The sequence below is a fragment of the Bufo gargarizans genome, chromosome 6 (genome assembly GCF_014858855.1).
Source record: "Bufo gargarizans isolate SCDJY-AF-19 chromosome 6, ASM1485885v1, whole genome shotgun sequence".
NCBI lineage: Eukaryota > Metazoa > Chordata > Amphibia > Anura > Bufonidae > Bufo > Bufo gargarizans.
This window is the reverse complement of record NC_058085.1, coordinates 315,861,646-315,888,833: the sequence shown is the minus strand read 5'-3', so window position 1 is coordinate 315,888,833 and position 27,188 is coordinate 315,861,646. Positions and strand designations below refer to the sequence as shown.

Genomic DNA, 27,188 nt, shown 5'->3' with positions numbered 1-27,188 from the left:
TATATAAATGACACCTAGGCTACACTTACAGTAGATTTACCTACACCATATACCGTACATTTTATACACATTTGTACCTAGCACTAAATACATATTTGCATACACATTATATTCAGTGCTATCCAGAATACAGCACCACGTACCTCTGACATCAAGTGACTTCTCCTCTGATGCAGACCTTCTATTCCTTCATCTTCTCCTTTGAGACCAGACCGCCATGATGATTTTTCACCCATCTCTCGTCTCTGCAGTTTGACAAAAGACATCTTAGGTTCCTACTTTTCTATCCTCCTCCTAAGTTCTTAACAACTCACCTGCCACCTTCAATAATAATACCAATAATGTGCACTAGTTAAAAAATGCTCCTGTTCTGTGTGCCAGTACAAAAAAAATCCCTCAGTGCCCCCATTTGAGCTAATGTCCCCATGGTGCCCCCATAATGTGTGGAAGTATAAAATACCCCTATATAATGCCCCTAGTAAATGCCCACATAGTGCTCCTCTCCTCTTACCCATAGTGCCCCCATAATGTGCCAGTATAAGATTCCTCCATAGTGTGCCCCAGAATGTACCAGTATAAATGCCCCTTTTTAGCGTTCCCATGATGTGCCAGTAATGCCCCCATAGTGTCCCCCATGTGCCAGCAATGCCCCCATGTGCCAGCAATGCCCCCCATAGTGTCCCTCATATGCCAGCAATTCCCACAGTGGATGGCCCCATAGTGTCCCCCATGTGCCAGCAATGTCCCCAGTAGATGCCCTCCATAGTGTCCAGCATGTGCCAGCAATGTCCCCAGTAGATGCCCCCCATAGTGTCCCTAAGGATGTGTCAGTAGATGCCCCCATAGTGTCCCCCATGTGCCAGCAATGCCCCAGTAGATGCCCACATAGTGTCCCCCATATGCCAGCAATGCCTCAGTAGATGCCCACATAGTGTCCCCCCTATGCCAGCAATGCCCCCAGTAGATACCCCCATAGTGTCCCACATGTGCCAGCCATGCCCCCAGTAGATACCCCCATAGTGTCCCCCAACTGCCAACAATGCCCCCAGTGCACCACAGAAAAGACAAAAAAAACACTTACCTCCAAGCTGTCAGCGATGCGATGCAGGCCTCTTCCGGCCTAGTATCTTCAGCCTATCAGAGGAACAGGGAAGGGAGACGCCTCTCCCTTGCCCTGCTGCAGTGTTCATCTGCATCGCCGTCCTGAGGACGGTGATACAGATGAATGTAGGGAGATGAGCGTTTCCACAATGCAAGCGCTCATCTCCCGCTGCACCGGGATTCAGCCGGTAACACGGTTCTCCGATCCGGCTGTAATTTTAACAACCGGATCTGGAGAACCGGAGGGAACCGGCTGAATCCCATGCCTGATTATAGGACTTGGATAACCCCTTTAAACTGTGTGCCTCATCCAGCAGCACATTTGTTCTACTTGTGCTATCTGTGTTTGATTGGAAAATAAGGCTGGAAATAAGTTACTGAGTAATTTCAGCTAGTCACAGTCATAGACTAGTGGTGTGAGCTGGTCAGTATCGGTCAGCATGGGCCGACACATGCTACACTAATATTCCATTGCTAAATATGCTTAAGAGTCTCAGCTCCATTCACTTTAATGGAACAGAGCTGCTCCTAGGCCATGTGACCGAAGAACGTGATGTCACATGGCCTATGCTACTGTGAGCGCTAGTACTTTCTCAAACAGCTGAGCGGTGGGGGTAGCAGGTGTTTAACCCCCACCGATCAGATACCGATGACCTATCCAGAGGATTTGGGACTGCGCGAAATAGCACTGCACTGGGTCAGATATTTTTTGGAACTCCCATAACGGTGAACAGAGGGTGGCTTTACTGTCTGTTCACTTCGGGGGTCCCGTTTTCGAGAAAGGAGCAATTCCTAGATGTGAGACTCTCACCTGACATTGATGCCGTTTCCTAATGCTATGCCATCAGTGTCCCAGATGGGAATATCCCTTTAAAGAAGAGAACCTGTCACATCTTCTAAAATGTCAGTTTTAGTAAATAATTGTATTCCACAAAAAAAAAAATGACAATTCTGAAATAGCTTTTCTTAAGACCATGTAAATTCTTCAGTTATTCCTGATAGCATTTTATGAATGACTTGCCAAGTGGTGTCACCAGTGGGGTGGGGTGTCACTGCACAGTCTGACACTGTCCAATCAGTGTTACCATTGTAGGAATAACCGACTAATGGCACAACATGGAATCATAAGAACAGATGCTCCAGAATTGTTATTACATTGGGGAATGCAAGTAGTTACTGATAGAGACCTGACAGGAGAAGTGACAAGTCCTTTTAACCCCTTGATGACTGCAGCTGTACATATACGGTGAAACTTGTCTCTTTAAAGATGGCACCCGCTCCGGAGCAGAGCAAGTGCCAAAGCCTTTAACGTAGCAGAAGCCCGGAGCTTACGTCTCTGATTGGCGATAGCGCCAACTACAGACATTTAAACCATCAGATGCCATGGTAAAACATGCCCACACATCTGAGACCAGAATTTTTTTTAAATACAAAAAAAATAAAAATATCTAAAAATTCTAATCACCCCCCTTTACCCATAATTAAAATAAAATAAAATAAACCATAAAAAAGAAACATCATAAACATCAACATGGTCCAAAATGCTTGAACTATTCAAATATAAACATAAAACAGTTATTATTCTTTATACGGTGAATGACGTAACAGAAAAAAAACCGAAATAGCTGAGTTGCCATTTTTTCCGTCGTTACACTGCCCCAAAAACATGTGATAAAAAGTTTCAAAAAGTTCATAAAGTCATACACACTTAATAATTGTATCAATAAATAACTACAGATCGCCCTGCAAAAAAGTGAGCCCTCATAGCACTACAAAAAAGTTTTAGAGGTCAGAATATGGCGTTGAAAAGAATAAAAAAGATTTTGTTTCCAAAGTTTTTATTTTTTATCAAGTATATAAACAAGAAATTCTATATAAATGTGGTATACTTGTGATCGTACTGACCCAGAGAATGAAGGGAACAGGCCAGTTTTGCTGCACAGGGAACGCCGTAAAAACAAAACCCATAAAACTCTGGTCTCTCCCTACAGCCTCCACCAGGACTGAAAGGGTTAAAGAAGTAAAATGCAGCAATAATGGCGACGAGATTATGAGAACATGGTTCAGACAGGTGGAGTGTGACCATGTAGCCCTGGATGAACTGATTTCCTATATAACAATATAAGGAGAACGTGCGCCGGCCCTGCCCATATTGAGGCCTGCAAACAGCGGATCTACAATATACGGGCACTCACCATGTGCGCATCGTATTACGGAAGATATGGAGTGGCGGCACGGAGCGGAAGGCCACAGAAGCACTATGGAGCGCCAGGCGCAGTCAGAAAGCCGGCAGCCGAATACTGAACGGGACGGCGCAGGCGCGGGATTTACACGGCAGACGTGGCCTGCAGAAGAACCAACACTGGCCTGGCCCTGTCAATCAAGACAGAAGGGCGGGAAAATTAGGTGGGGAACGGAGCCTCTAGGAGCAGGTGCAACGCCCCCCCCCCCCCACACTCCTAGAGGCTCATTTGCATATAATAAAAGTTAAAATTACACCAGAGTTAAATTCTGGTGACTTTTCACATCTATAACGTCAGCCTGTTTAATGGTGAAAATTGGGGTGACAGAAACCCTTTAAGGGAACAACTCTGAGGATAGGTCATCAATATTACTTAATGTACAACCCCTTTAATATTCCAATCTTAGGCCACTTTCACACTAGCGTTAATATTTTCCGGTATTGAGATCCGTCATTGGGTCTCAATACCGGAAAAAAACGCTTCCGTTTTGTCCCCATTCATTGTCAATGGGGACAAAACTAAACTGAACAGAACGGAGTGCTCCAGAATGCATTCCATTCCATTCTCATACAGCATGCTGCGGTTTGCTTTCCATCTTGGGATGCGGAGCAAGACGGATCTGTCATGACCCACAATGCAAGTCAATGGGGACGGATCTGTTTTCTCTGACACAATCTGACACAACAGAAAACGGATCCGTCTCCCATTGACTTTCAATTTCTTGGGTATGTTAGCGATAATACAACCGGATCCATTCATAACAGATGCAGATGGCTGTATTATCAGTAATGGAAGCGTTTTTGCTGAGCCTTGCTGGATCCAGCAAAAACGGTAGTGTGAAAGTAGCCTTAGAAGAAAGACTGCTGGAGTAAGATGCGCCAAATTTATTAAAGGGAACCTGCCACCGGGATTTTGTGTATAAAGCAGAGGACATGGGTTGCTAGATGGCCGCTAGCACATCCGCAATACCCAGTCCCCATAGCTCTGTGTGCTTTTATTGTGTAAAAAAAACGATTTGATACATATGCAAATTAACCTGAGATGAGTCAGAGCTTGAAAATATGACTCTTCTCTGGTCACACAAGTAAGATATGACTCTTTTATGTTAATTTGCATATGTATCAAATCGTTTTTTTTACACAATAAAAGCACACAGAGCTATGGGGACTGGGTATTGCGGATGTGCTAGCGGCCATCTAGCAACCTATGTCCTCAGCTCTATACCCAAAATCCTGGTGACAGGTTCCCTGTAAGAGGTACGGACGCATCTTTGCCAGAAATTCAAACGTACGGCAGCTATGAAGTGGTGTACGCTTGCGCCATAGTTATATAACAGTTTGTGATGTACATTATAGCAAATCTGATGGGCTGTGAGAGACCACACATCTCCAGCTAAACGTCACCCACTTTCCTCAACACTTTTGAAACGTATTGAGAGAAGTAAAAATCTTCAGGAAATACGGCGTGCCTGTTGTGGTGTAAAATCATAGATGAATGCCCCTTACTGGATTACAGGACAGATCCAGTAATGTACAACCTATTGTACTGGATTAATATTATATAACCATAGGTAGATCCCACCAATGTAACCTAATGTGTATCAGGGTGGCCCTATTGTTCCCTAGTGTTAGGTTTAAAAAAAAAAAATGGAGCAAATCTGCCGCATGTGAACATGGCCAAATAACTAAAGCTGTTCATTCACCTTAATAATTATAACGTATAATAACGAACGTGTGCGGAATGCCCACGGAATGGGGCTTATGCGGTCCACAGCCGCATTGCAGACCGCTGTTCCATGTGCATCCGGAGATGCGAAACGGAAGCACAGAACAAAACACTACGGAAGCACTACGGTGTGCTTCCTGGGGTTCCGTTCCATGCCTTCGCACCACAAAAAGATAGAACTTGGGGCTTGTTCACAAGATCGTGTGAAGCCCGGTAAGAGTCAGGGTCACAGGCAATGTCAGAGTTGGGGGTTAGCATTAATGATATGGTCAGCATCAGAATCAAGAGTCAATTTTAAAGTCAGGGTAGGAGTCAGAGTCAGGGTCATCATCGGAATCATCTTCGGAGTCAGCATGAGAGTTAGGGTGATCATTAGGGTAAGAGTCAGGATTGGTGTCAGGTTGGATGTCAACGTCAGCGTCAACTTTATCAGGGTCAGCGTCAATGTCAAGGTCAGGGTGAGAGTTAGAATCATCGTTAGATTCAATGTCAGTTAGGGTCTGTGTCAGTGTTAGAGTCAGGGTCACAGGTAATGTCAGAGTCAGGGGTTAGCATCAACGTCAGTGTTAGCAGTCATGGTCAGGCATGTAGCATGTCAGGGTCAGCATCAGAATCAAGAGTCAATTTTAAAGTCACGGTCAGAGTCAGGATCATAGTCAGGGTCATCATCAGAGTCATATTCAAAGTCAACATGAGAGTTAGGGTCATCATCAGGGTAAGCGTCAGGGTCAGTTTCAGGTTGGATGTCAACGTCAGCGTCAACTTCATCAGGGTTGGCGCCAAGGTCAGCATCAGGGTGAGATTCAGAATCATCAATAGAGTCAATATCAGAGTTCAGGGGTCACAGGTGAATGTCAGAGTTGAGGTCAGTGTCAACGTCAGAGTCAGTGGAAAACTGAACACCGAGGTCAGCATCAGGGTCAGTATATGAATCAATGCAAGGGTCAACATGACAGTGAGAGTCAGATTCAATGTCAGAGTTAGGGTTAGCATCTGGGTAAGAGTCAGTGTCACAGGCAATGTCAGTCAGGGGTTAGCGTCAACGTCAGAGTTAGCAGCAAATTCACTGTCAGAGTCAGCATCAGAATCAAGAGTAAATTTTACAGTCAGGGTCAGAGTCATCTTCAGAGTCAACATGACAGTCAGGGTCATCATTTAGGTAAGCATCAGTGTCAGGTTGGATATCAATTTCAGCATAAACTTCATCAGGGTCGGCGTTAATGTCAAGGTCTGCGTCAGGGTGAGAGATTTAGAATCATTGTTAGAGTCAGAGTTAGGGTCAGCATCAGGGTAGGAGTCAGGGTCACAAGTGAATGTCAGAGTCTGGGTCATTGTCAGGATGGGCATCAACTTCAGCATCAGTGTCAATATAAGAATTAATGCAAGGGTCAACGTCATAGTGAAAGTCAGAATCAATGTCAAAGTTACAGTCAGGGTAAGGGTCTATTCACACGTCAGTATGTATATGTGTTTTGCAAATTGCGGATCTGCAAAACACAGACACTGGCAATGTGCGTTCTCATAGAAAATGCTTTTTCTTGTCCGCAATTGCAGACAAGAGTAGGACATTCTTCTAATTTTTGGCGGAATGGAAGTGCGGATCCGCAAATGTGAATGCGGACAGCACATTCCGGCCCCATTAAAAATGAATGGGTCCATACCTGTTCCGCAAAATTGCGGAACGGATGCGGTCTCATTTTGCGGACGTGTGAATGGACCCTAAGAGTCAGAGGCAATGTCAGAGGCTTGGGTTAGCATCAACTTCAGAGTTAGCGGCAAAGTCAATGTCATGGTCAGCATCAGAATCAAGAGTCTTTTTAGAATCAGGGTCAGAGTCATGGTAAGAGTCATCTTCAGAGTCAACATGAGAGTTAGGGTCATAAATAGGGAAAGCGAAGGATCAGTGTCAGATTGGATGTCAACGTCAAGGTCAGCGTCAAAGTGAGAGTCCGAATCATTGTTAGAGTCATAGGCAGAGTGAGAGTCAGCGTCAGGGTAAGAGTCAGGGTCACAGGCAATGTCAGAGTCGGGGGTTAGCGTCTATGTCAGAGTTAGCAGGTAATGTCAGGGTCAGCATGAGAATCAGTCAATTTAAGAGTCAGGGTCAGAGACAGGGTAAGAGTGAGGGTCAGAGTCACGGTCATCATCAGAGCCTAGAATATCTAAAATATTCGTGATTACGAAGATATAGCACTATATTCAAAATCTTCACGAATTCTCGAAGTGCCGACATTCGCGATAAGAATATTCGTGATCAACACTAGTTTGCAGCAAAGTCATTACCAGGGTCAGCATCAGAATCAAAAGTCAATTTTAGAGCCAGGGTAAAAGTCAGTTTCAGACTCAGGGTCATCATCAGAGTCATATTCAAAGTCACCAAGGGAGTTAGGGTCATCATTAGAGAAAGCGTCAGGGTCAGTTTCAGGTTGGATGTCAATGTGAGCATCACCTACATCAAGGTCAACGTCAAGTTCAGCATCACGGTGGGAGTCAGAACCGTCGTTAGAGTCAGTGTCGGAGTTAGGGTCAGCATCAGGGTAAGAGTTAGGGTCAGAGGCAATGTCAGAGTTGGGGGTTAGATTTAACATCACAATAAGAAGCAAAGTCAATGTCAGGGACATCAAGAGTCCATTTTAGAGTCAGAGACAGGGTCAGAGTCATCATCAGAGTCATATTCAGTCACCATGAGAGTTAGGGTCATCATTAGGGAAAGTGTAAGGGTCAGTGTTAGGATGGACGTCAACATCAGCTTCAACATCAAAGTCAGCGTCAAGGTGAGAGTCAGAATCCTTGTTAGAGTCAATGTCAGAGTTAGGGTCAGCATGAGGGTAAGAGTCAGGGTCACAGGCAATGTCAGAGTCGGGGGTTAGAATCAATGTCAGAGGGGAATAAGGGTCATCGTTAGGGAAAGCATCAGGGTCAGTTTCAGGTTGGATGTCTATGTCAGCGTCAACTTCAACAGGGTGGGTGTCAATGTCAAGATCAGCATCACGGCGGGAGTCAGAATGGTCGTTAGAGTCAGTGTATGAGTTAGGGTCAGGGTAAGAATGAGAGTCACAGGCAATGTCAGAGTTGGCGGTTAGTGTTAACATCAGAGTTACCAGCAAAGTCAATGTCAGGGTCAGCATAAGAATTAAGAGTCAATTTTAGAATCAGGGTCAGAGTCAGGGTCAATTTCAGGGTCATCTTCAGATTCAACATGTGAGTTAGAGTCATGATTAGCGTAAGCACCAGGGTCAGTGTCAGGTTGGATGTCAAAGTCAGCGTCAACTTCATCAGGGTCTACGTCAAGGTCAGCGTCAGGGTGAGAGTCAAAATCAACTTTAGAGTCAATTTACAATTTCAGAGTTAGAGCCAGCATCAGGGTAAGAGTCAGGGTCACAGGCAATGTCTGAGTCTTGGGTTAGTGTCAACATCAGAGTTACCAATAAAGTCAATGTCAGGGTCAGCATGAGAATCAAGCATCGATTTTAGAGTCAGGGTCAGAGTCAGGTTAAGAGTCAGGGTCATCATCAGAATCATCTTCAAAGTCAACATGAAAGTTAGGGTCATCATTACGGTAAACATCGCGGTCAGTGTCAGGTTGGATGTCAGCGTCAACTTCAACAGGGTTGGCGTCAAGGTCAGCGTCAGGGTGGGAGTCAGAATCATCAATAGAGTCAATATCAGAGTTAGGGTCAGGGTCACAGGTGAATGTCAGAGTCTGGGTCACTGTCATCATCAGAGTCATTGGCAAAGTCAATGCTAGGGTCAGCATAAGAGTCAATATTAGAGTGAGGGTCAGGATGAGCATCAACTTCAGCATCACCCCTTTTAGTGGGGTTCATACTGACCTGGTGGCCCTCACTAGATTCCAGCTGCATCGTTGGAATCCAGTGGCAGAGATCATGGACCCTACTGTGTATCAAGCCACTCTGAAGAGGTCTGTTAAAATAGTTTAGTCTTGGATAACCCCTTAATCTTACTTTTTTGAGTGATAAAAAAAATGCAGCAGATTCATTTAAATACAGTGCCCTGAAAAAGTATTCATTCCCCTTAAACTTTTCCACATTTTCATATTAAAGCCACAAAATTAAGATGTATTTTATTGGGATTTTATGTGATAGACCAACACAGAGTAGCAAGTATGTGTGAAGTGAAAAGAAAATTATACATGGTTTTCAAAATTGTTAATAAATAAAAATCTGAAAAGTGTGGCATGCAATTATATTCAGCCCCCTGTACTCTGATACTCCTAAATAAAATCCTGTGTGACCAACTGCCTTCAGAAGTCACCTTATTAGTAAATAAAGTCCACTAGTGTGTCATTTTTTCTCTCAGTATAACTACAGCTGTTTTGTGAAGGCCTCAGAAGTTTGTTAGAGAACATTAGTGATCAAACAGCATAATGAAAACCAAGAAACACACAGGACAGGTCAGGGATAAAGTTGTGGAGAAGTGTAAAGCAGGGTTAGGTTATAAAAAATATCCCAAGCTCTGAACATCTCAGGGAGCACTGTTCAATCCATCATCCAAAAATGGTAGCAGTATGGCACAACTGAAAACCTACCAAGACATGGCCATCCGCATGAACTTACAGCCCAGGCAAGGAGAAAAGCAGCCAAGAGGCCCATAATTAGATAGGCAGCCAAGAAGCTCATGGTCACTCTGGGGGAGCTTCAGAAATACAAAGCTCCCACCTGAGAATCTGTACACAGGACAATTAGTCTTGTACTCCACAAATATGGCCGTTATGGAAGAGTGGCAAGAAGAAAGCCAGCCATCATGCTGTGGGGATGCTTTTCTTCAGCAGAGACAGGGATGCTGGTCAGAGGTGATGGAAAGATAGATTGAGCTAAATACAGAGGCTGCAAAAGGCTTGAGACTGGGGCAGAGGTTCACCTTCCAGTAGGACAACAATCCTAAATATAATGCCAGTGCTACAAGAGAATGGTTTAGATTAAAGCATAGTCATGTGTTAGAATGGCCTAGCCAGAGTTCAGACCTAAATCCCATTGAGAATCTGTGGCAAGACTTAAAAATTGCTGCTCACAGACGCTCTCCATCCAATCTGACTGAGCTATTTTGCAAAGAAAAATGGGCAAAGATTTCAGCCTCTAGATGTGCAAAACTGGTAGAGGCATACCCCAAAAGACTTGCACCTGTAATTGCAGCAAAACATGTTCTGACATAGTATTGAATCGTGGGTGTTGAATACAAATGCACTGCACACTTTTCAGAGTTTTATTAAAAACCTTGTATAATTTTCTTTTCATTTCACACATACTTGCTACTTTGTGTTGATCTATCACATAAAATCTCAATAAAATACATTAAATTGTGTGGGTGTAACATGAAAAAATGTGGAAAAGTTCAAGAGGCATGAATACTTTTTCAAGATACTGTATATGTATATATGCACAGCAACCTGTCACAGCTCTACATTCAGGAATAGAGCAACTCATAATTGTAAGTCTGCTATATTCTTCCATGTCTCTTATTAAAGAAAACCACAGAAATGCACTTAGTAAAGTAGGTGCAAGCATTATATATGGACTAAGCCCTCATTCTGATATGATAATATCTGAGACACTTAGCCAATAAATTTTGATCAAAATACATCTGAGCCCGCCTACCAAGCGACAAGGTGGTCTCAGGTCAGGCGGGTCCTACGCTAAACCTACCTAAGCCATTGGGCTTCTATGTTCAGGAGCGAAAATGCCGCACATATGGTGTGCTGCTCCTAGTCACCTCCATATGCATCATGCAACCAATGGGAGGAGGAGCAAGCACAGCCATATGTACCACCTAATTAAGGCACTCTATTGGATAGGGGAGGGGGCAAAGTGCAGAGGAATGCTACTTCCAACATAATAGGTGCGCATTCACACTTGAAGGTGCCACTCCCTCAAGCAAATACTACATACCATATGTGCGGCATCTTCTCTCCTGAACATAGAAGCCCAATGGCTTAGGTAGGTTTAGCGTAGGACTCGCCTGACCTGAGACCACCTTGGCGCTTGGTAGGCGGGCTCAGATGTACTTTGATCAAAATATATTGGCTAAGTGTCTCAGATATTATCATATCAGAATGAGGGCTTAGTCCATGTATAATGCTTGCATCTACTTTACAAAGTGCATTTCTGTGGTTTTCTGTGGTTTTCTTTAATGCTATGGCCAGAGACATCGGCACTTTTCCATATCATATTGTGCAGGATGTTTTTATCTTAGTTTTTTCTGTGTTTGTTCCATGTCTCTTATTAGACAAATGGCAGAAAGTTTGGGGAGTAAATGATTATGGCCAGTAGGAGAAGGTCTGTCTAAAAGCCCTAATGGGACAGTCCCACCCAACAGCCCATGTTAGGAGAACAGGACCATTGCTTAGTAATGTGTCCACAATATAAAGTATTGTCTGGTTTATTGACATGAACAATCCTGACATTATTATATTCAGCTTATTTGTACTGCAGATAGAAAAATATCATCATGCTGAATGCAGAAGCTGAGACGTATTCCAGGACTGAGAAGAAACTGCGTCTTCGGATCATCAGGACCATGTATTAAGCTACATCTTGTACATAGAAAACGTATGGAAGAAACATCTCTGTGTAAACCAGTCTAATTTCAGTAAAAAAATACTGTAACTGCTGAATCAGTTGTGTGCGCTGTTCTTCTCTATAAATACATTTATATTGTATTAAATTGAACATCTCATGTCGTACATGTATGGTGATCACAAATCCATGGAGCTTTCTATTACTACCTGTATGTCCCTATAGAGGTCTGCACATTTTACATGCACATAATGATACTGGCATCGCCTGAAATTCAGGTTTTATCTGGTCTTATAAAATTCTGCTAACCTGCTTTACAGAGTCACACTGCCCTTCCTGGGTGTCAGTGCTGCGCTGCCTCTGCACTTTCTGCCTCTGCAATAAAGCGATTGGGACGCAACGCTAAATAGGAATGGAACTGGATTGAAAAAGTGATTATTTTAGGACTCTCTCCAGGACTTTACTTTCACCCCACAGTAAGTGTATGGGTGGTGGGGGAGGTGTAGCTATAAGGGGCACCCCAGTACGACACTGTGAGCATATCTGTTAAATACCACTGGAATCTCAGAAAACCCCTTTAACGAATGCATTAATTAAAAAAAATTAAGTCAAAATACATACATATAAAAAGCAATATATAATTTTAACATGTATCACTGCTAAATTCTGCAAATCAATATAGAATGATGTGGAACAGTCATATTTGGGATGTGGCAAAGGAAAGACATTTACCATAGAGATGGTGCACAGAAGAAGAATTGTGCTCTCTTGCAACGCTGATCTGTCCAGCAACTTATTTCTGAACGAAAAGAAGATCAAGGGCTTTGTGTTTCTATTTCTTAAGAAAAGAAAAAGGAAAGAGAAATTACAATATTTACGTTATTGTCAGGCACGTCCAAAAAAAAACAGACTATGGACACACAGGGGGAATGTACAGTCCTGATCAAAAGTTTAAGACCACTTGAAAAATGGCAAAAAATCATATTTTACATTGTTGGATCTTAACAAGGTTCCAAGTAGATCTTCAACATGCAACAAGAAGAAATGGGAGTGAGACAAAACATTTTTTGAGCATTCAATTAATTGAAAATAACGATTAAACTGAAACAGGCTGTTTTTCAGCTGATCCAAATTTTAGGACCACATGCCTTTAAAAGGTCAAATCTGTGCAAAGATGTGGATTCATTGTCATCTTCTGTCAGGTAGTCACACGTTGTGATGGCAAAGGCAAAAAAACTCTCCCTTTTTGAATGTGGTCGGGTTGTTGAACTGCATAAGCAGGGTCTCTCACAGCGCGCCATCGCTGCTGAGGTGGGACGCAGTAAGACAGTCATTTGGAATTTCTTAAATGATCCTGAGGGTTATGGAACAAAAAAGTCAAGTGGAAGACCCAAAAAAATTTCCTCAGCACTGAGCCGGAGGATCCAATTGCCTGTCCGTCAAGACACTGGACGATCCTCGACCCAAATTAAGGCCCTTACTGGTGCTGACTGCAAACCCATAACCATCAGATGGCATCTGAGACTGAAGGGCTGCAAAAACAAAAAACGTCTTCAAAGACCTCATCTCCTTGAACGCCACAGAACTGCTCGTTTGGACAAGAGAGCACCAAACATGGGACATTCAAAGGTGGAAGAAAGATTTATTCTCTGATGAGAAAAAATTTAACCTTGATGGTCCTGATGGTTTCCAACGTTACTGGCATGACAAGCAGATCCCATCTGATATGTTTTCTACGCGCCACAGTGGAGGGGGCGCCATAATGGTCTTGGGTGCTTTTTCCTTCAGTGGAACAATGGAGCTTCAGGAAGTGCAGGGGCGTCAAATGGCCGCTGGTTATGTCTAGATGTTGCAGAGAGCATTCCTCATGACTGAGGGCCCTCGTTTGTGTGGTAACGACTGGGTTTTTCAACAGGACAACGCTACAGTACACAATGCCCGCAGGACAAGGGACTTCTTCCAGGAGAATAACATTACTCTTTTGGCCCATCCTGCGTGTTCCCCTGATCTAAATCCAATTGAGAACCTTTGGGGATGGATAGCAAGGGAAGTTTACAAAATCGGACAACAGTTCCAGACAGTAGATGGCCTTCATGCGGCCGTCTTCACCACTTGGAGAAATCTTCCCACTCACCTCATGGAAACGCTTGCATCAAGCATGCCGAAACAAATGATCAACAAGTGATCAACAATAACGGCGGAGCTACTCATTACTGAGTTCATGTTTGGAAGTTGGATTTCTGTTTTGGGGGTGTTTATTTTTTTTTTTTTTAGGTGTGGTCCTAAACTTTTGATCAGCTGAAAAACAGCCTGTTTCAGTTTATTCGTTGTTTTCATTAATGCTCAAAAAATGTTTTGTCTCACTCCCATTTCTTCTTGTTGAAAGTGTGGAAGCTCTACTTGGAAACCTTGTTAAGATCCAGCCATGCTAAATATGATTTTTTGCCATTTTTTAAGTGGTCTTAAACTTTTGATCAGGACTGTATTAAGATTGGTGTCAGTCTTAATAGGAACCCTGAATGGTGCACCAGAATTATATAAGGGAATGTGTCACCTCATACCTTCTTATAAACCCATCTCACATGGCAGATGTGTACTTGTCAGCACATTCTAATGCTTTTGCCACCATCTCAATCTGATCCCCCTACTCTGTAAAATCAGCCTTTAATAACATGCAGATTATTCCTAAGTGCCAAGAGGGCATTGCCGTTGCACCAGAGGCTCCACTCATCTTCTTTCCCAGCTGCGCCCCCACCAGAGCCAGACAGTGAAGATGTACTCATGATTGGCCCTGAATTTTCATGGCAGGATGTTCAACGCATACGCAGTTCATGTCTGGTTATTGCCGAGCAGATGCGCAGACAAATAGCTGCCCGGTGGTCTCCAGCCATGTACTGCGCGCGCACCTAACATGCTGCAGCGAGACGTCAGTGCCAGGCATCAGTACGGACATCAGCATGGATCTGTCAGTCATAGCGGTGGGGCTGCAGCCTGGAAGAAAATTAGTGGAGCCTTTGGGTGCAAAAGCAATTCTTTCTTTGCACCAAAGGGGTTAATTTGCATATTATTAAAAGGCTGATTTCCCTGAATTGGGGGAACAGATTGATATGTGAGAAAGAGCATTAGAATGTACTGACAAGCACAAATCTACCATGTGAGATGGATTTATATAAAGAAATTCGGTGACAGATTCCCCTTAAGTGGCACAAGTCTTAATAGTTTTGGCACATCTTAGGTGAACGGAGAGCCAACCAGTTTTTACTGGTATGGGACTTCTGAAAACAGCCGTGCAAATTACTCAGCAATTTTTGGAACTCCCACTAAAGCAGGTCACGCATGTGCGGTATGTTCCCCTTCACCTCAGGGTCCCCGAACTGGAGACAGGAGTAGGTCCCAGAGGTGGGACCAAAACCTATCTGATGCTGATGACATATATTAGTGATATGCCATCAATGTCTCAGATGGGCCAACCCCTTTAATGTGCAATCATTTGGGAGAACATAGTAGAAAACCGGCACTCTACATCTATCAGTAATGCTAAGGAGGCAATGTACACGTAGGATAGTAAAATATGTATTTATTTTTATAAGGGTACGTTTTAAGAGTGGAGAATAAAAAGGTAGAGGTTCTAAAAATGTGGAAGTCCCAAAAAAATGAGGTTCTCAAAAATAAAAATTATGTTTTGCAATATACAGCATTGAAGGTGCACAATAACAAAAATATGCAGAGTGGAGATGTGACAATGCAGTGATTGTCTGGTAGCAGTTTCCACCTTCAGTGGGTACAGTAAATGGCTGTGTCCATTTGTGTACAGTCCATAAAAATTGTCTGTCTGTACCACCGGTGTTGGTCACATAGAAAGTATATAGTATATGGATAGAGCGGTGAAAAGGTAAAAAGGATGAAAATATAAAATACAAAAATATATATAGGTGGTATGTCAGTCGGGTGCTGTACTTAGTGTGGCGTCCCACACATTAAAGAAGACTGCACCCTGACTGTTTACCTTCTTTGCGAGGTGTCCTGGCTGTTGGAGCAGCCTTGCTGCGCTCTGGAGAGTTTGTTTTTCCGGTCTTCTCGGCATGCCACGTGGATATGACGTCACTTCTTCGGCGTCTCACGTGTCTTTGCCGGACTTGGTTTTGAGATTTTCGTTGGTGGTCTTTTTTGATCCGGTCACCTCCCTCTAAAACCTGCTAAGAACCTTATCCTGGAAGCGCTTCCGAATAACGAATTCCATCTGAATCCTCCGGATCGAAAAAGACCACCAACGAAAATCTCAAAACCAAGTCCGGCAAAGACACGTGAGACGCCGAAGAAGTGACGTCATATCCACGTGGCACGCTGAGAAGACCGGGAAAACAAACACAGGACACCTCGCAAAGAAGGTAAACAGTCAGGGTGCAGTCTTCTTTAATGTGTGGGACGCCACACTAAGTACAGCACCCGACTGACATACCACCTATATATATTTTTATATATTTTTGTATTTTATATTTTTATCCTTTTTACCTTTTCACCGCTCTATCCATATACTATATACTTTCTATGTGACCAACACCGGTGGTACAGACAGACAATTTTTATGGACTGTACACAAATGGACACAGCCATTTACTGTACCCACTGAAGGTGGAAACCGCTACCAGACAATCACTGCATTGTCACATCTCCACTCTGCATATTTTTGTTATTGTGCACCTTCAATGCTGTATATTGCAAAACATCATTTTTATTTTTGAGAACCTCATTTTTTGGGACTTCCACATTTTTAGAACCTCTACCTTTTTATTCTCCACTCTTAAAACGTACCCTTATAAAAATAAATACATATTTTACTATCCTACGTGTACATTGCCTCCTTAGCATTACTGATAGATGTAGAGTGCCGGTTTTCCACTATATACCTTTATTGTTATAAACCGCCTTTCTGATTGGGTGAATCAGTCCAGAACCAGAGCACCTACACATTGTATTGATCAGGTGAGCCACCAATAACCTACCTTCTCTCCTTAAATTTGGGAGAACATGTATCTTAATCTTTGAAGAGCACGGCCCAGGGCTCTCATTGAGGTGTACAATATATTTGTGATAAGCAGTCCCCCTTTGCTGTCCAGTAGCTGACTGACAGCTTTTTGCATATGTGTAGTGTCCCACTACGTAAAGGTGGGCACTACTCAAGGGTCAATTGGGTCATGTTGTTCCCCACCTCTTGTGGAACATAGTCATGGTATTTTGTATTGCATTGTAATGCATATTTTCATGTTGTTTCCTGTGTACCAGGCCTACTAGGGGTGTAGTTTTTCCTCCTAAGCTGTAGAGGGAGCTAGGAAACCCCCTAGTGTATATAGACAGGTCCAGTCCAGGGAGAGGGTGTTAGAGGCCAGTGTTCACTTTAGTCATGTAGTAGCTGAGTATCAGCTTCTAACATGCAGCTAGATATTCCAGGTTCCTAACCTACCGTATTTTTCGCCCTATAGGACGCACCGGCCCATAAGACGCACCTAGGTTTTTGGGGAGGAAAATAAGAAAAAAATTATTTTTAACCAAAAGGTGTGCTTTTGGTGGGTTTGGAACTAATGGTGGTCTGTGGGTGGCACTATTACTGGGGATCTGTGAAGGACACTGTTATGGGGGGATCTGTGGATGACACACTGTTATGGGGGGATCTGTGGATGACGGACACTGTTATGGGGGGATCTGTGGATGACAGACACTGTTATGGGGGGGATCTGTGGATGACAGACACTGTTATGGGGGATCTGTGGATGACGGACACTGTTATGGGGGGATCTGTGGATGACGGACACTTATGGGGGGGATCTGTGGATGACAGACACTGTTATGGGGGGATCTGTGGATGACAGACACTGTTATGGGGGGATCTGTGGATGACGGACACTTATGGGGGGGATCTGTGGATGACTGACACACTGTTACAGGGGGGGAATCTGTGGATGGCACTGTTACAGGGGGGGGATCTGTGGATGGCACTGTTACAGGTGGGATCTGTGGATGGCACTGTTACAGGGGGGGGATCTGTGGGTGGCACTGTTACAGGGGGGGATCTGTGGCTGGCACTGTTACAGGGGGGATCTGTGGGTGGCACTGTTATATATGTGCCATCCACAGACCCCCCCCACCCCATAACAGTGCCATCCACAGCCCCCCAGCCCATAACAGTGGCATCCACAGCCCCCCAGCCCATAACAGTGGCATCCACATACACCCCCCCCCTTAACTGTGCCATCCACGGATCAGCTCGAACATCCAAACCCGCCTAGCCCCCCCCCCCCCCCCCGCCGCCGCCGCCACCGCCGCCGCCCCCAGTATACGAATATTAAATGTCTTATTCAATTAAATTGTATTATATATGCCCCCTCACTCCTCTATTTCTAATCGTACCTTAAATACTATTCCTAGGTGCTGTAATGCAGGCCGGGCGGCCGGCGCGTCACTCGCTGACGTCACTTGCCTGCGCCGCCTGCTTCATTCATAAAGTAGGCGGCGCAGGCAGGTGACATCAAGGAGTTACGCTGCCGCCCGCCCAGCCTGTATTACAGCACCTAGGAATAGGATTTAAGGTACGATTAGCAATATAGGAGTGAGGGGGCATGTATAATACAATTTAATTGAATAAGACATTTAATATTCGTATACCGGAGCGGCGGGGCGGGGCTATAGTACATTGATTGCACCGCCCCGCCACTATTCCCGGCCCCCAGCTCCTCCTCCCAGTCCCTCCCCCGGCCCCCGCTCACTGTACATCGCATCCAGCGATGTTAAATTGTCAGCATTCGCCCCATAAGACACAGGGGCATTTCCCCCCGATTTTTTGGGGGGGAAAGGTGCGTCTTATGGGGCGAAAAATACGGTAAATCCAAGAGAGGAAGTTTCCTCCTGAAGTTATCCTGCACCTTGCAAAGTACAGAGCAGTGCTAATCATATCCAGCAAAGTGGAAAGCTGAGGGGCAGAAGTTTATTGTCAGCAAGAGAATTGATACCAGAGGAGGTTTCCCTACCCAAGGATAAAGCCAGCAGGCATACGGGCCTTAGAGAAAGCCAGACAGGATTCTGCAGAAAGTACAGCCTGATCTGTGAGTTTAATTCCCCCTGAGTTATCTTGCTAGGATTCTACCTGCCACCTATGTAAAGCCTGCTTATTACCAATATCCTTCATATGGAACTGTTTGGAGTGTATACCTAGTTTGAACTGTTCAGTAAAGAAGAATTCTAGTTCACTACAATCGTGTGTACCTCCATTATTCCTCCTAACAATCGGTGTGCCACCGTTACCGGCACTGGCGTCACAAACTATAAGGGATCTTGCCACAGCCACGCTAAACCTTCAACACCCAGGGCACCTCACCTATCACCCGGCCTGGTCCCTATACCTAGAGAGTGCCCCAGAGGATCTACGTGCCAGCCTCTTCATCACTGCTGTACGCCTGCCCAGCGTATACTACAAACTGTGAGTACTAAGAGTAACCCTCGGTCTGTTAACTGACCCCCGTGACCTCACATTCGCTCACCCTGAAGGACTGGCGTACTGCATATAGACAGTAATAAGGAGAAATCTGTCAATCAGTAGCTGAAGGGCCGGGGGATTGTGCATAATACGAATATATCGGACTTATAGTTGGCAGTGCTGGCCATGTTCTGCAGTGATTAACGGGGAGTTACCATGTGGGATATTGATGGCACATGGCTAGGATATGCCATCAATGTCAGATAGGAACAGGTTTCAGAGTTGGTACCTGCACCTATCTCAAGAATGGGGCCCCTGAGGTTAAGAAGAGTGCACCACGCATGCATGGCTTGTTCTTTATTCACTGCTATGGGACCTCCAAAAGTAACTGAGCAACGGCACTTAGCTATTTTCGGAAGACCCGTAGCGGTAAATAGACAGCAAGCCACACAAACGTGGCCACCTTCCATTCACCGCTATACTATGCATTGGAAAAGAAAAAACTTACATTTTATATGGACATAAATATTCAGACTCTTTGTTTTCACACTTAAAATTTGGGCTTCCCATATCTCTTGGTCCAGATTACTTTAGTTCACCCCTGGTAAATTCAGTTGACTGAATATAATTTGGATACGATTTGGAAAGACACTGTCTATATAAGGTCTCAAAGCTGACAATGGCCATTGGAGCAAAAACCAAGCCACGAAGGGGAAAGAACTGCTTGTAGACCTCAGAAACATGATTGTGTGGACCCACAGATCTGGAGAAGAGTACAAAACATGCCTGCTCCACTGAAAGTTCTCAAGAGCACAGTGGGAATCCATTATTCTTAAATTGAAGAAGTTTGGAGCAACTAGGCCTCTTCCTAGAGGTGGCTGCACCACCAAACTAAGTAATCAGAAGAGAAGGGCCTTGGTAAGAGAGGTGACCAAGAACCCAATGGTCACTCTGGCTGTGCTCCAAAGATCCTGTGTGCAGATGGTAAATGGTGTAAGGTAAATATAATAGTTGGTCATTTTATAGCATTCTAAGCTTTTGGTAAAAAAATAAATCAAGGACAGCCAGAAAGACATTTTAACAGCTATATACGGGATATGTTCTGTTCCTGTTGGGGTTTCAACCATTGGGACCCCTGCAAACCACAAAAAATTGGGGTCCCATGTCCCCTATTTGAAGGGAGACAAACAAAAGACACTGATCAGATAAACTGTCACAATCACGTTATGTCACATGTGACACAGCGGGAGCAGGTCATCATCGCAGCCTGTGATTGGCTGCAGCAGTCACGTGTGCCCCAGTCGACGCATGTCGTCCTCAGCACGTGGGAGCGGAACTGCTGGCCCAGGAGCCTGATAGACCGGGTCCAGCAGCCCCAGCATCACCCCCACCCTGGGTTGGACAGATCTGGACCACTCTGTTACAGTTGGATAACCCATTTCACCACTTTAGAACATAGTCAATTTTTATTTTTCGTTTTTCATTTTTTCATCACTGCCTTCCAAGAAGCATATATACAGTATATATTTTTTTGTTTACTGTTTAAATGGCCATATAAGAGGCTTGTTTTTTTAATGGCACAATTTAATTTACCATAGCTTATAATGAAAAACAAGAAAAAAAATTCTCTGTGGGGTGAAATTGAAAAAAGGCAATTCCAACAAGGTTTTTTGTTTTTCTTTTTTACCACGTTCTGCTGGTTAGTACAATTAAAGTGATAGCAAATTTATAGTTTTGTTTATGCTTTACTGCTTTTAAAAGCATAAAAACCTTTGAAAAAAAAGTTTTTTCTTTGCATTGCCAAAACTGAGAGCTTGTTTTTTTGGGGGGCAAGCTGTAGTTTTACTGGTACCTTTTTATTGTTTCTTTTTATATATCAGTTAGGAAAGAGGGTGATTTTAATTTTTGTATTTCTATCTTTAAAAACATTTTTTTGACTTTTTTTACTGTCATTTTTAGTCCGCTTAGGAGACTTGAATGTGCAATCTCATGATCACTTGTCAATAGTAAGCTACTGCAATCTATGGGATTTTCACATGCTGTCTGTCAGGTTGGGCCTCGGCATGGCTTTGCAGGAAGCTCACTATGACAGCGCTAGTAGCCTTCTCAGGACCCCAGGCTGCCATAGCAACTGATCAGATCCCTGTGATCTTGCGCTGAGGACTCCAATGGAAAGAAAGAGGGAGCACCTTCCCTTTGTTTAATCCTTCATATTCTGCGGTTGCAAATTGATTGGGGCATCTTAGGGGTTAAATGTTCAGGATAGGTGTTATCTCCGATCCCAGTCATTGCAGTTGGGTGCTGGCTGTAGTACATGTGAGTCCACTCCATACACTTACACTGCACCAAGATATGTATTTTGAATTTGGTAACAAAACCTTATCATTTCAATCTTCACAATGCTCACCTTCTTAAATGAAGGGATACTCATCGAGGATATTTACTTTGCTTTATAAATAACAAGATAATACTCATGTAGAAGGAACCATTTCATATAAGTTCATGTAAATACGTTTACCCTGTGCATATTATTTAAAGAGGCTTTTATCTAAGATTGTGCATGAGTACTGTACATACCATGCCAACCTGATTAGCGGGTCACCAGAGGATAGAAATTCCTACATAAAGGGACACTGCCATCAAGGGAGCAGTTATAAATTAGATGAGCAGTTGTAATTACACCGCGCCGCCGCGACAAAGGAGACGGTGTCCAGGTAAACTTTGAAGAGGAAGCAGAGTTTGTAGGACTGCCGGAACCCTTTCAAACAGGTGATCAGCAAAATTGCCAGGAGTCAAACCCCTGCCGATCTGATATTGCTCCACTGCACAACCCCTTTCATTTTCAATGGTATAATACTTCTGAAATGAAAAATAAAAACAGCCCAAAAAAAATGTTTCCCATAAATATTTGGGGTCATTTATCAAACTGGTGTAAAGTAGAACTGGCTTAGTTGCACATAGCAACCAATCAGGTGGAATCTGGTTGCTATAGGCAACTAAGCCAGTCCTACTTTACACCAGTTTGATAAATGACCCCAATTGAGTTTAAAAAAAATACCCCTCTCTGATGGAAGTGTCCCTTTAAAAGGCTTGTCTGAGACTTTTCAAAAGTTCAGGTAGCCTTATGAAATGAAGAAAAAAAAGTACACTCACCTTTTAAATGCTTTACTGCTTCTGCACTGCTGAATTTCTTGAATTTCCGGGAAAAATGTGATTCGCCACAAAGCCGAATCTCGTTCAAGTTAACAAATCTATTCTTCCTGAAATGGCGGTAAAAAAATAAATAAATACATTCTCACCTCAACCATTTGCTCGCAGTGGTCATCACGACCATATTGATTGTAAAAACGGCGTGGTTTTTGAGCAGTTTCTTCAATCAAGATGGCCACAACGGCCTCCCCATGAGCAAATGGATAAGGTGAAAATTTATTTTTAATTTTTTTATCCTGATTAACCCCTGAAAGGCCTAAATTTTAATGTCAGATGTCGCGATCAGCATTGAACGCGGCATCTGAGGGGTTCAATGATGTGGGGGGGGGGTTGGGGCGTGATCGTCGCTTTCCCGTGATCGTCGCTCTCCAGCATTGCGCCCGTTATATATAATGGAATGCAATTTGTGACAAAGTAATACGTAACAAGCCGAATTTCTTTGTAAACTTTGGAGAAGCAGCCAAATCACATTTTTGATAACTTCGCTCATCACTAGCTGCAGCCAATCACAGGTCTCAGTGGTCACGTGTCATTCATGCAAATGTGACAGCTAAGGCCGGTAATTGGCCACAGCGGTCACTACGTCATGTAAATGACAAACAGTATGTGAACCACTGAGATCTATGATTGGCTCCAGCCACCGTATTAACAGTGAATGACAAGCAGCCGCTGCAGGAGCTTTGTGGACTGAAAAACTCAGATGCCAGAGGATTAACCCCTTAGATGTTGCTGTCAATGCTGACCGTTGCTTCTAAGGAGTTTTCAAGGAGATGCTGCCAGTGATGTGATCGCAGGGTGCCGATAGTTGCTATGGAGGCCTATGAGGCCCAGCCACGGCCACCTCGCAGCTTGCCAAGCATGGCGTCGTCCATTTGATAGCGGCTGCGCTTGGTATGTCAGCTCAGTCCCATTTACTTTAATGAGGCTGAGCTGTGCCTAGGCCACGTGACCGATAAACGAGACATCACATGGCCTAAGGAAAGCTGCGGCGCTACTGAGAGTGCCGATGCCTTCTAAAACAGCTGACCAGCGGGGGTCCCGGGAGTTGGATGCCCATGATCAGATACTATTGACCGATTCAGAGGATAGGTTATCTATTCAAAAATCCCAGAAAACCCTTTTAAAAGTAATATTACTGGAAAAGATAAAAAATATATTTATTTCCTGGAGAGGAAGAGGTGGGAAGAGCTCCAAAATCTTGTCTAGATGGCAACTGGGGGAATCGATGGATGTATTCTGGCGGGCTGCCCCCGCAGCCTGTCTGTACAACCAGGCAGGTGCTGTCAGGACGCATTGCGCATGTGTGCAGATTAATATCACTTCCTATGAAGGTTCCTCGGTTGGTCATGACGCCCACTGACTTCCAGGTTGCAGGACCTGCCTGCTAGAAAACAGATGAGGATTTCCTGACCGTAAGAAACCACCTAAGTAACTTTACAACTTCTCTTAGTTGTTACTGATTAATCTATCATTTGGACACAACAGAATAATTAACTGTTTTCCACAGATTAATAAAAAACTAGGGGTGACCAACCTTACAGACACAAAGAGTCAAAATAAAAACATGTATGACTGCCATGAGCCACAAGCTATACATTTACACACGAGTCACCATATTTTTCGCCCTACATGATGCACCTAGGTTTTAACAAAGAAAAATAAGAGAAAAAAATATTTTTCATCTGATCTGAGGTCTGATAAAAATATTTTTTTCAGATTTTTCATTAGCAGAGAAAAAAAGAAAAAATATTTTTTTCATTAGACCTCAGATCAGACAAATCAGATCCCCAAACCTCATCTGACCTAAAATAAGAACCCCAAACCTCATTAGACCTCCAAATCATACCCCCAATGCTCGGATCAGACAACACAAATCAGACTCCCAGTGTCAGACCCTCAGTGCTCAGATTTCCCCCCCCCCCCCCCTCCAATGCTCAGATCTCCCCCCATGCCCAGATCTCCCCCCTTCTCAGATCTGACCACCCCATGCTAAGACCTGACCAACCCATGCTCAAACAAGAACCCCCATGCTCACATGCTCAGATCTGCCCCCATGCTCAAATCTGAACCCCCATGCTCAGATCTTCCTCCCTCATGCTCATATCTGACCCCCATGCTCAGATCAGACCCTTATTGCTCAGATAAGGACCCCCCCCCCCCCCATGCTCAGATCAGAACCTCAGTTCTATAATTTAAAAAATTCTCATCCCTCTCCGGATCAGGCACTGGGCTCCTGCTACTCTGCAGGTCTGAGACGCTCCCCACTGTGACCTGAAGAGCACAACGACAGGTCCTAGAACGTGTCTCCACGTACTAGGTTCTCACACTGTGTGCATCAGGACGTAGTGGAGAGTGAGCTGGAGCTGCAAAGTAGGAGCAGTGCCCGATCAGGAAAAGAGATCTGATCATGGGGTGGAGAGTGAGTCGCCTGACTGCTAGAGCTACACTTGAAGAAGCAAGGAGCCGCATGCGGCTCAAGAGCCACGGGTTGGCCACCCCTGCTCTATACCAATCAGAGCGCCTATAGTATAAATAATAACTGGCCAAATGGACTTTTGCATCGCCAATTTAAAGGAAATGTGTCACCAAAAATTTCCTCTGTCAGTTAAAATCAGATAGTAGCACATTTTGTTTTTTCTAATCTGGTTTTATTTTCTGATTGTAGATTTTATTTCCTAAATATGATTATGGGAGAGGCCATCTTGCCTTAGTTGTTCTTAACAGCATTTAGAAAGCATTAAGAAAATAGCTTTACGGCTGCTCCATGGTCCATATACACAATGGTCAGGAGGAGACCTCAGTGACTTCTATGGGAGAGTTTTCTAGGCTGCTCTGTGACTTGTGCAGAGGTCATTGTACAAGGAAAGAATAGATAAGCTCCGACAATCACCTATTGTGAATGGTGGATCCTGTCTTATCTATACACAGAGGTGATATCATTGCAGGCAGGATTATAATGACAGATATGCAGGTAACTGCAGTAAAATAATCTGTACAAATCAAGAACTGGCATCTGTTATTAGGCCTAGTGGCCAGTGTGAAAACTCCAGGATTTTATGGAATATGTGGAAAATTAAAGACATCATCTATAATTCTTTAAAAATATGTCAAACATAAAAAAGTGATTTAAACAGCAGGTCCTTTTCTGATAACACATTCCCTTTAATTCTGTAAGAAAGACAATATATGAACTGCTGCGGTATCTGACAACTTACATAACACAAAATCTGACTCGTCAATGAGATGAGTTAACTTTGGGTTAACAGTTCACCGCCTTCTCTGTAGAGAAACACTAGAAGGTGAGCCATATGGATGTCTTCCTCACAGTAAACATTTGTGTCAAAGGGGAGGGAGACTGCTGCTAGCTAAAATAGGAACTCACTGAATTCCCTCTGATCCTTTGCTACAGATTTACCCTAAATGCAAAAGGGAACATTTTTGACATGTTGTACGCCATTTTTCTGGCATTAAAATGTTGCAATTGCTGGCGCACTGGACATTTTACGCAAAAATTTGCGACTTTTGCCCTCCTGCACCACCCTGTGCCACTTTCCAAATTGGCATGTGATTAAGGCCAAGTTTGCAGATTAGATCACTTTTAAAGGGGTTGTCCTTCTGCAACATTCACAAAAGTCGCAAAAATGTTGCAACTCCGGCCAGGCAAACCCCTGGGGTACTTTGACCGCAGCTAAACCACATGCCACTTGCACAAATGTATTTTTATTGTGTCATTTCATAAGTTAGGCGCAAGGGCACAAACAAATTAAAACCGACCCAAAAATCACTGTATATCAGCTGCTGGAAAGCTATACAGTGCACATGTATACGTTTAATCAACAATTACAAGACATTATGTAACACATTATCACATAATAAGCTGAGACAACATACACAAGCAAACACGTCCCATGACAGTGATTCTTCCAGAGATATCTAAGACACTGACATTAGACGCTTAAGAAACACGTAAAGTAGGAAGACTTTGTGCAAGCTCTTCATCCTTCCATCAGGACAAATCTAGCTAAACACTTCAAGGAATGACCCAAGTTCCTAGAAACAATTTCTTCCAATAACTCAAATCTTATAATAAGAGACAAACCCCAATTATAGAGTAAATGCTGAATAATGTGGATCGTATACGTAATCCCCTATATTAATACAAAATGACTTCTTACCAGGCGGCACACACTAGTCATCAACCATGTGCACTTCCTCTCTCTTTCATGGTCCTTGGTCTCGTGCCTTCCTCTGTCAGGACAGCAATGGCTGCTTTCTTTTTTTGGCCTTTTTAGCATTCTAATTATAGGTGCCCTCCTCATCCTGCCACAGGAAAAAAAAACATAATGTGATGCCAAGAGTTGAAGTGTACACACCACTTGTAGAGGTGGTGTACACGGCCTGCAAACTGAGATACAGACGGATTTAGACGAAGCCTCCTAGTCCTGAGTCAGAGAGACAATAATTTATAGGAATCAGATGTATTTCTTATCATGCTATCCCAAACTTTAATTCTTTGATAGACAGACATACAATTACTTTAGTTTAGAAGACAAAATAAGGGTGGGTTCACACTAGCGTTATGGAGTCCGTAATGGCTTTCCGTTATAACAGGGTTATAACGGGACAAAACGGAATCCATAGGATGGAATGCAAAACGGAAGCCTTTAAGAGGCATTCCATTTTTCTCCGTCCTAATAGAAGTCTATGGGTAAACATAACGGATCCGTCTGGGTCCCGTTATGCAAGACGGAAAACAAAGTCTGACTTTGTTTTGCGTCTTGCATAACGGGAACCAGACGGATCTGTTTTGATTCCCGTAGACTTCTATTAGGACGGAGAGCAAACGGAATGCCTCTTAAAGGCGTCCGTTTTGCATTCTGTCATAATGCAAGTCTATGGGCAGCCGTC

At 43.7% G+C, this 27,188-nt stretch overlaps 1 protein-coding gene across 8 annotated transcripts in view; it reads right to left on the bottom strand.

Annotated features, from left to right (window-relative positions):
• Window positions 1–26,557, bottom strand: part of MYPN (myopalladin) — a 152,385-nt gene extending 125,828 nt beyond the window's left edge. For 2 of the 8 annotated variants that reach the window (XM_044296590.1, XM_044296595.1), the window contains exons 1-3: window positions 26,456–26,557; window positions 12,335–12,440; window positions 144–245 (exon numbers count right to left, since the gene is read on the bottom strand). In XM_044296590.1, the coding sequence (XP_044152525.1) occupies window positions 144–245; window positions 12,335–12,337 (105 nt within the window). In that variant the 5' untranslated portion in view covers window positions 12,338–12,440; window positions 26,456–26,557. Of the gene's footprint in view, window positions 1–143; window positions 246–12,334; window positions 12,441–22,223; window positions 22,331–26,455 lie in introns of those variants that run through there. The other 6 variants (XM_044296592.1, XM_044296594.1, XM_044296593.1 and 3 more) reach the window with 4 other exon arrangements.
• Window positions 26,558–27,188: the final 631 nt, after the last annotated feature.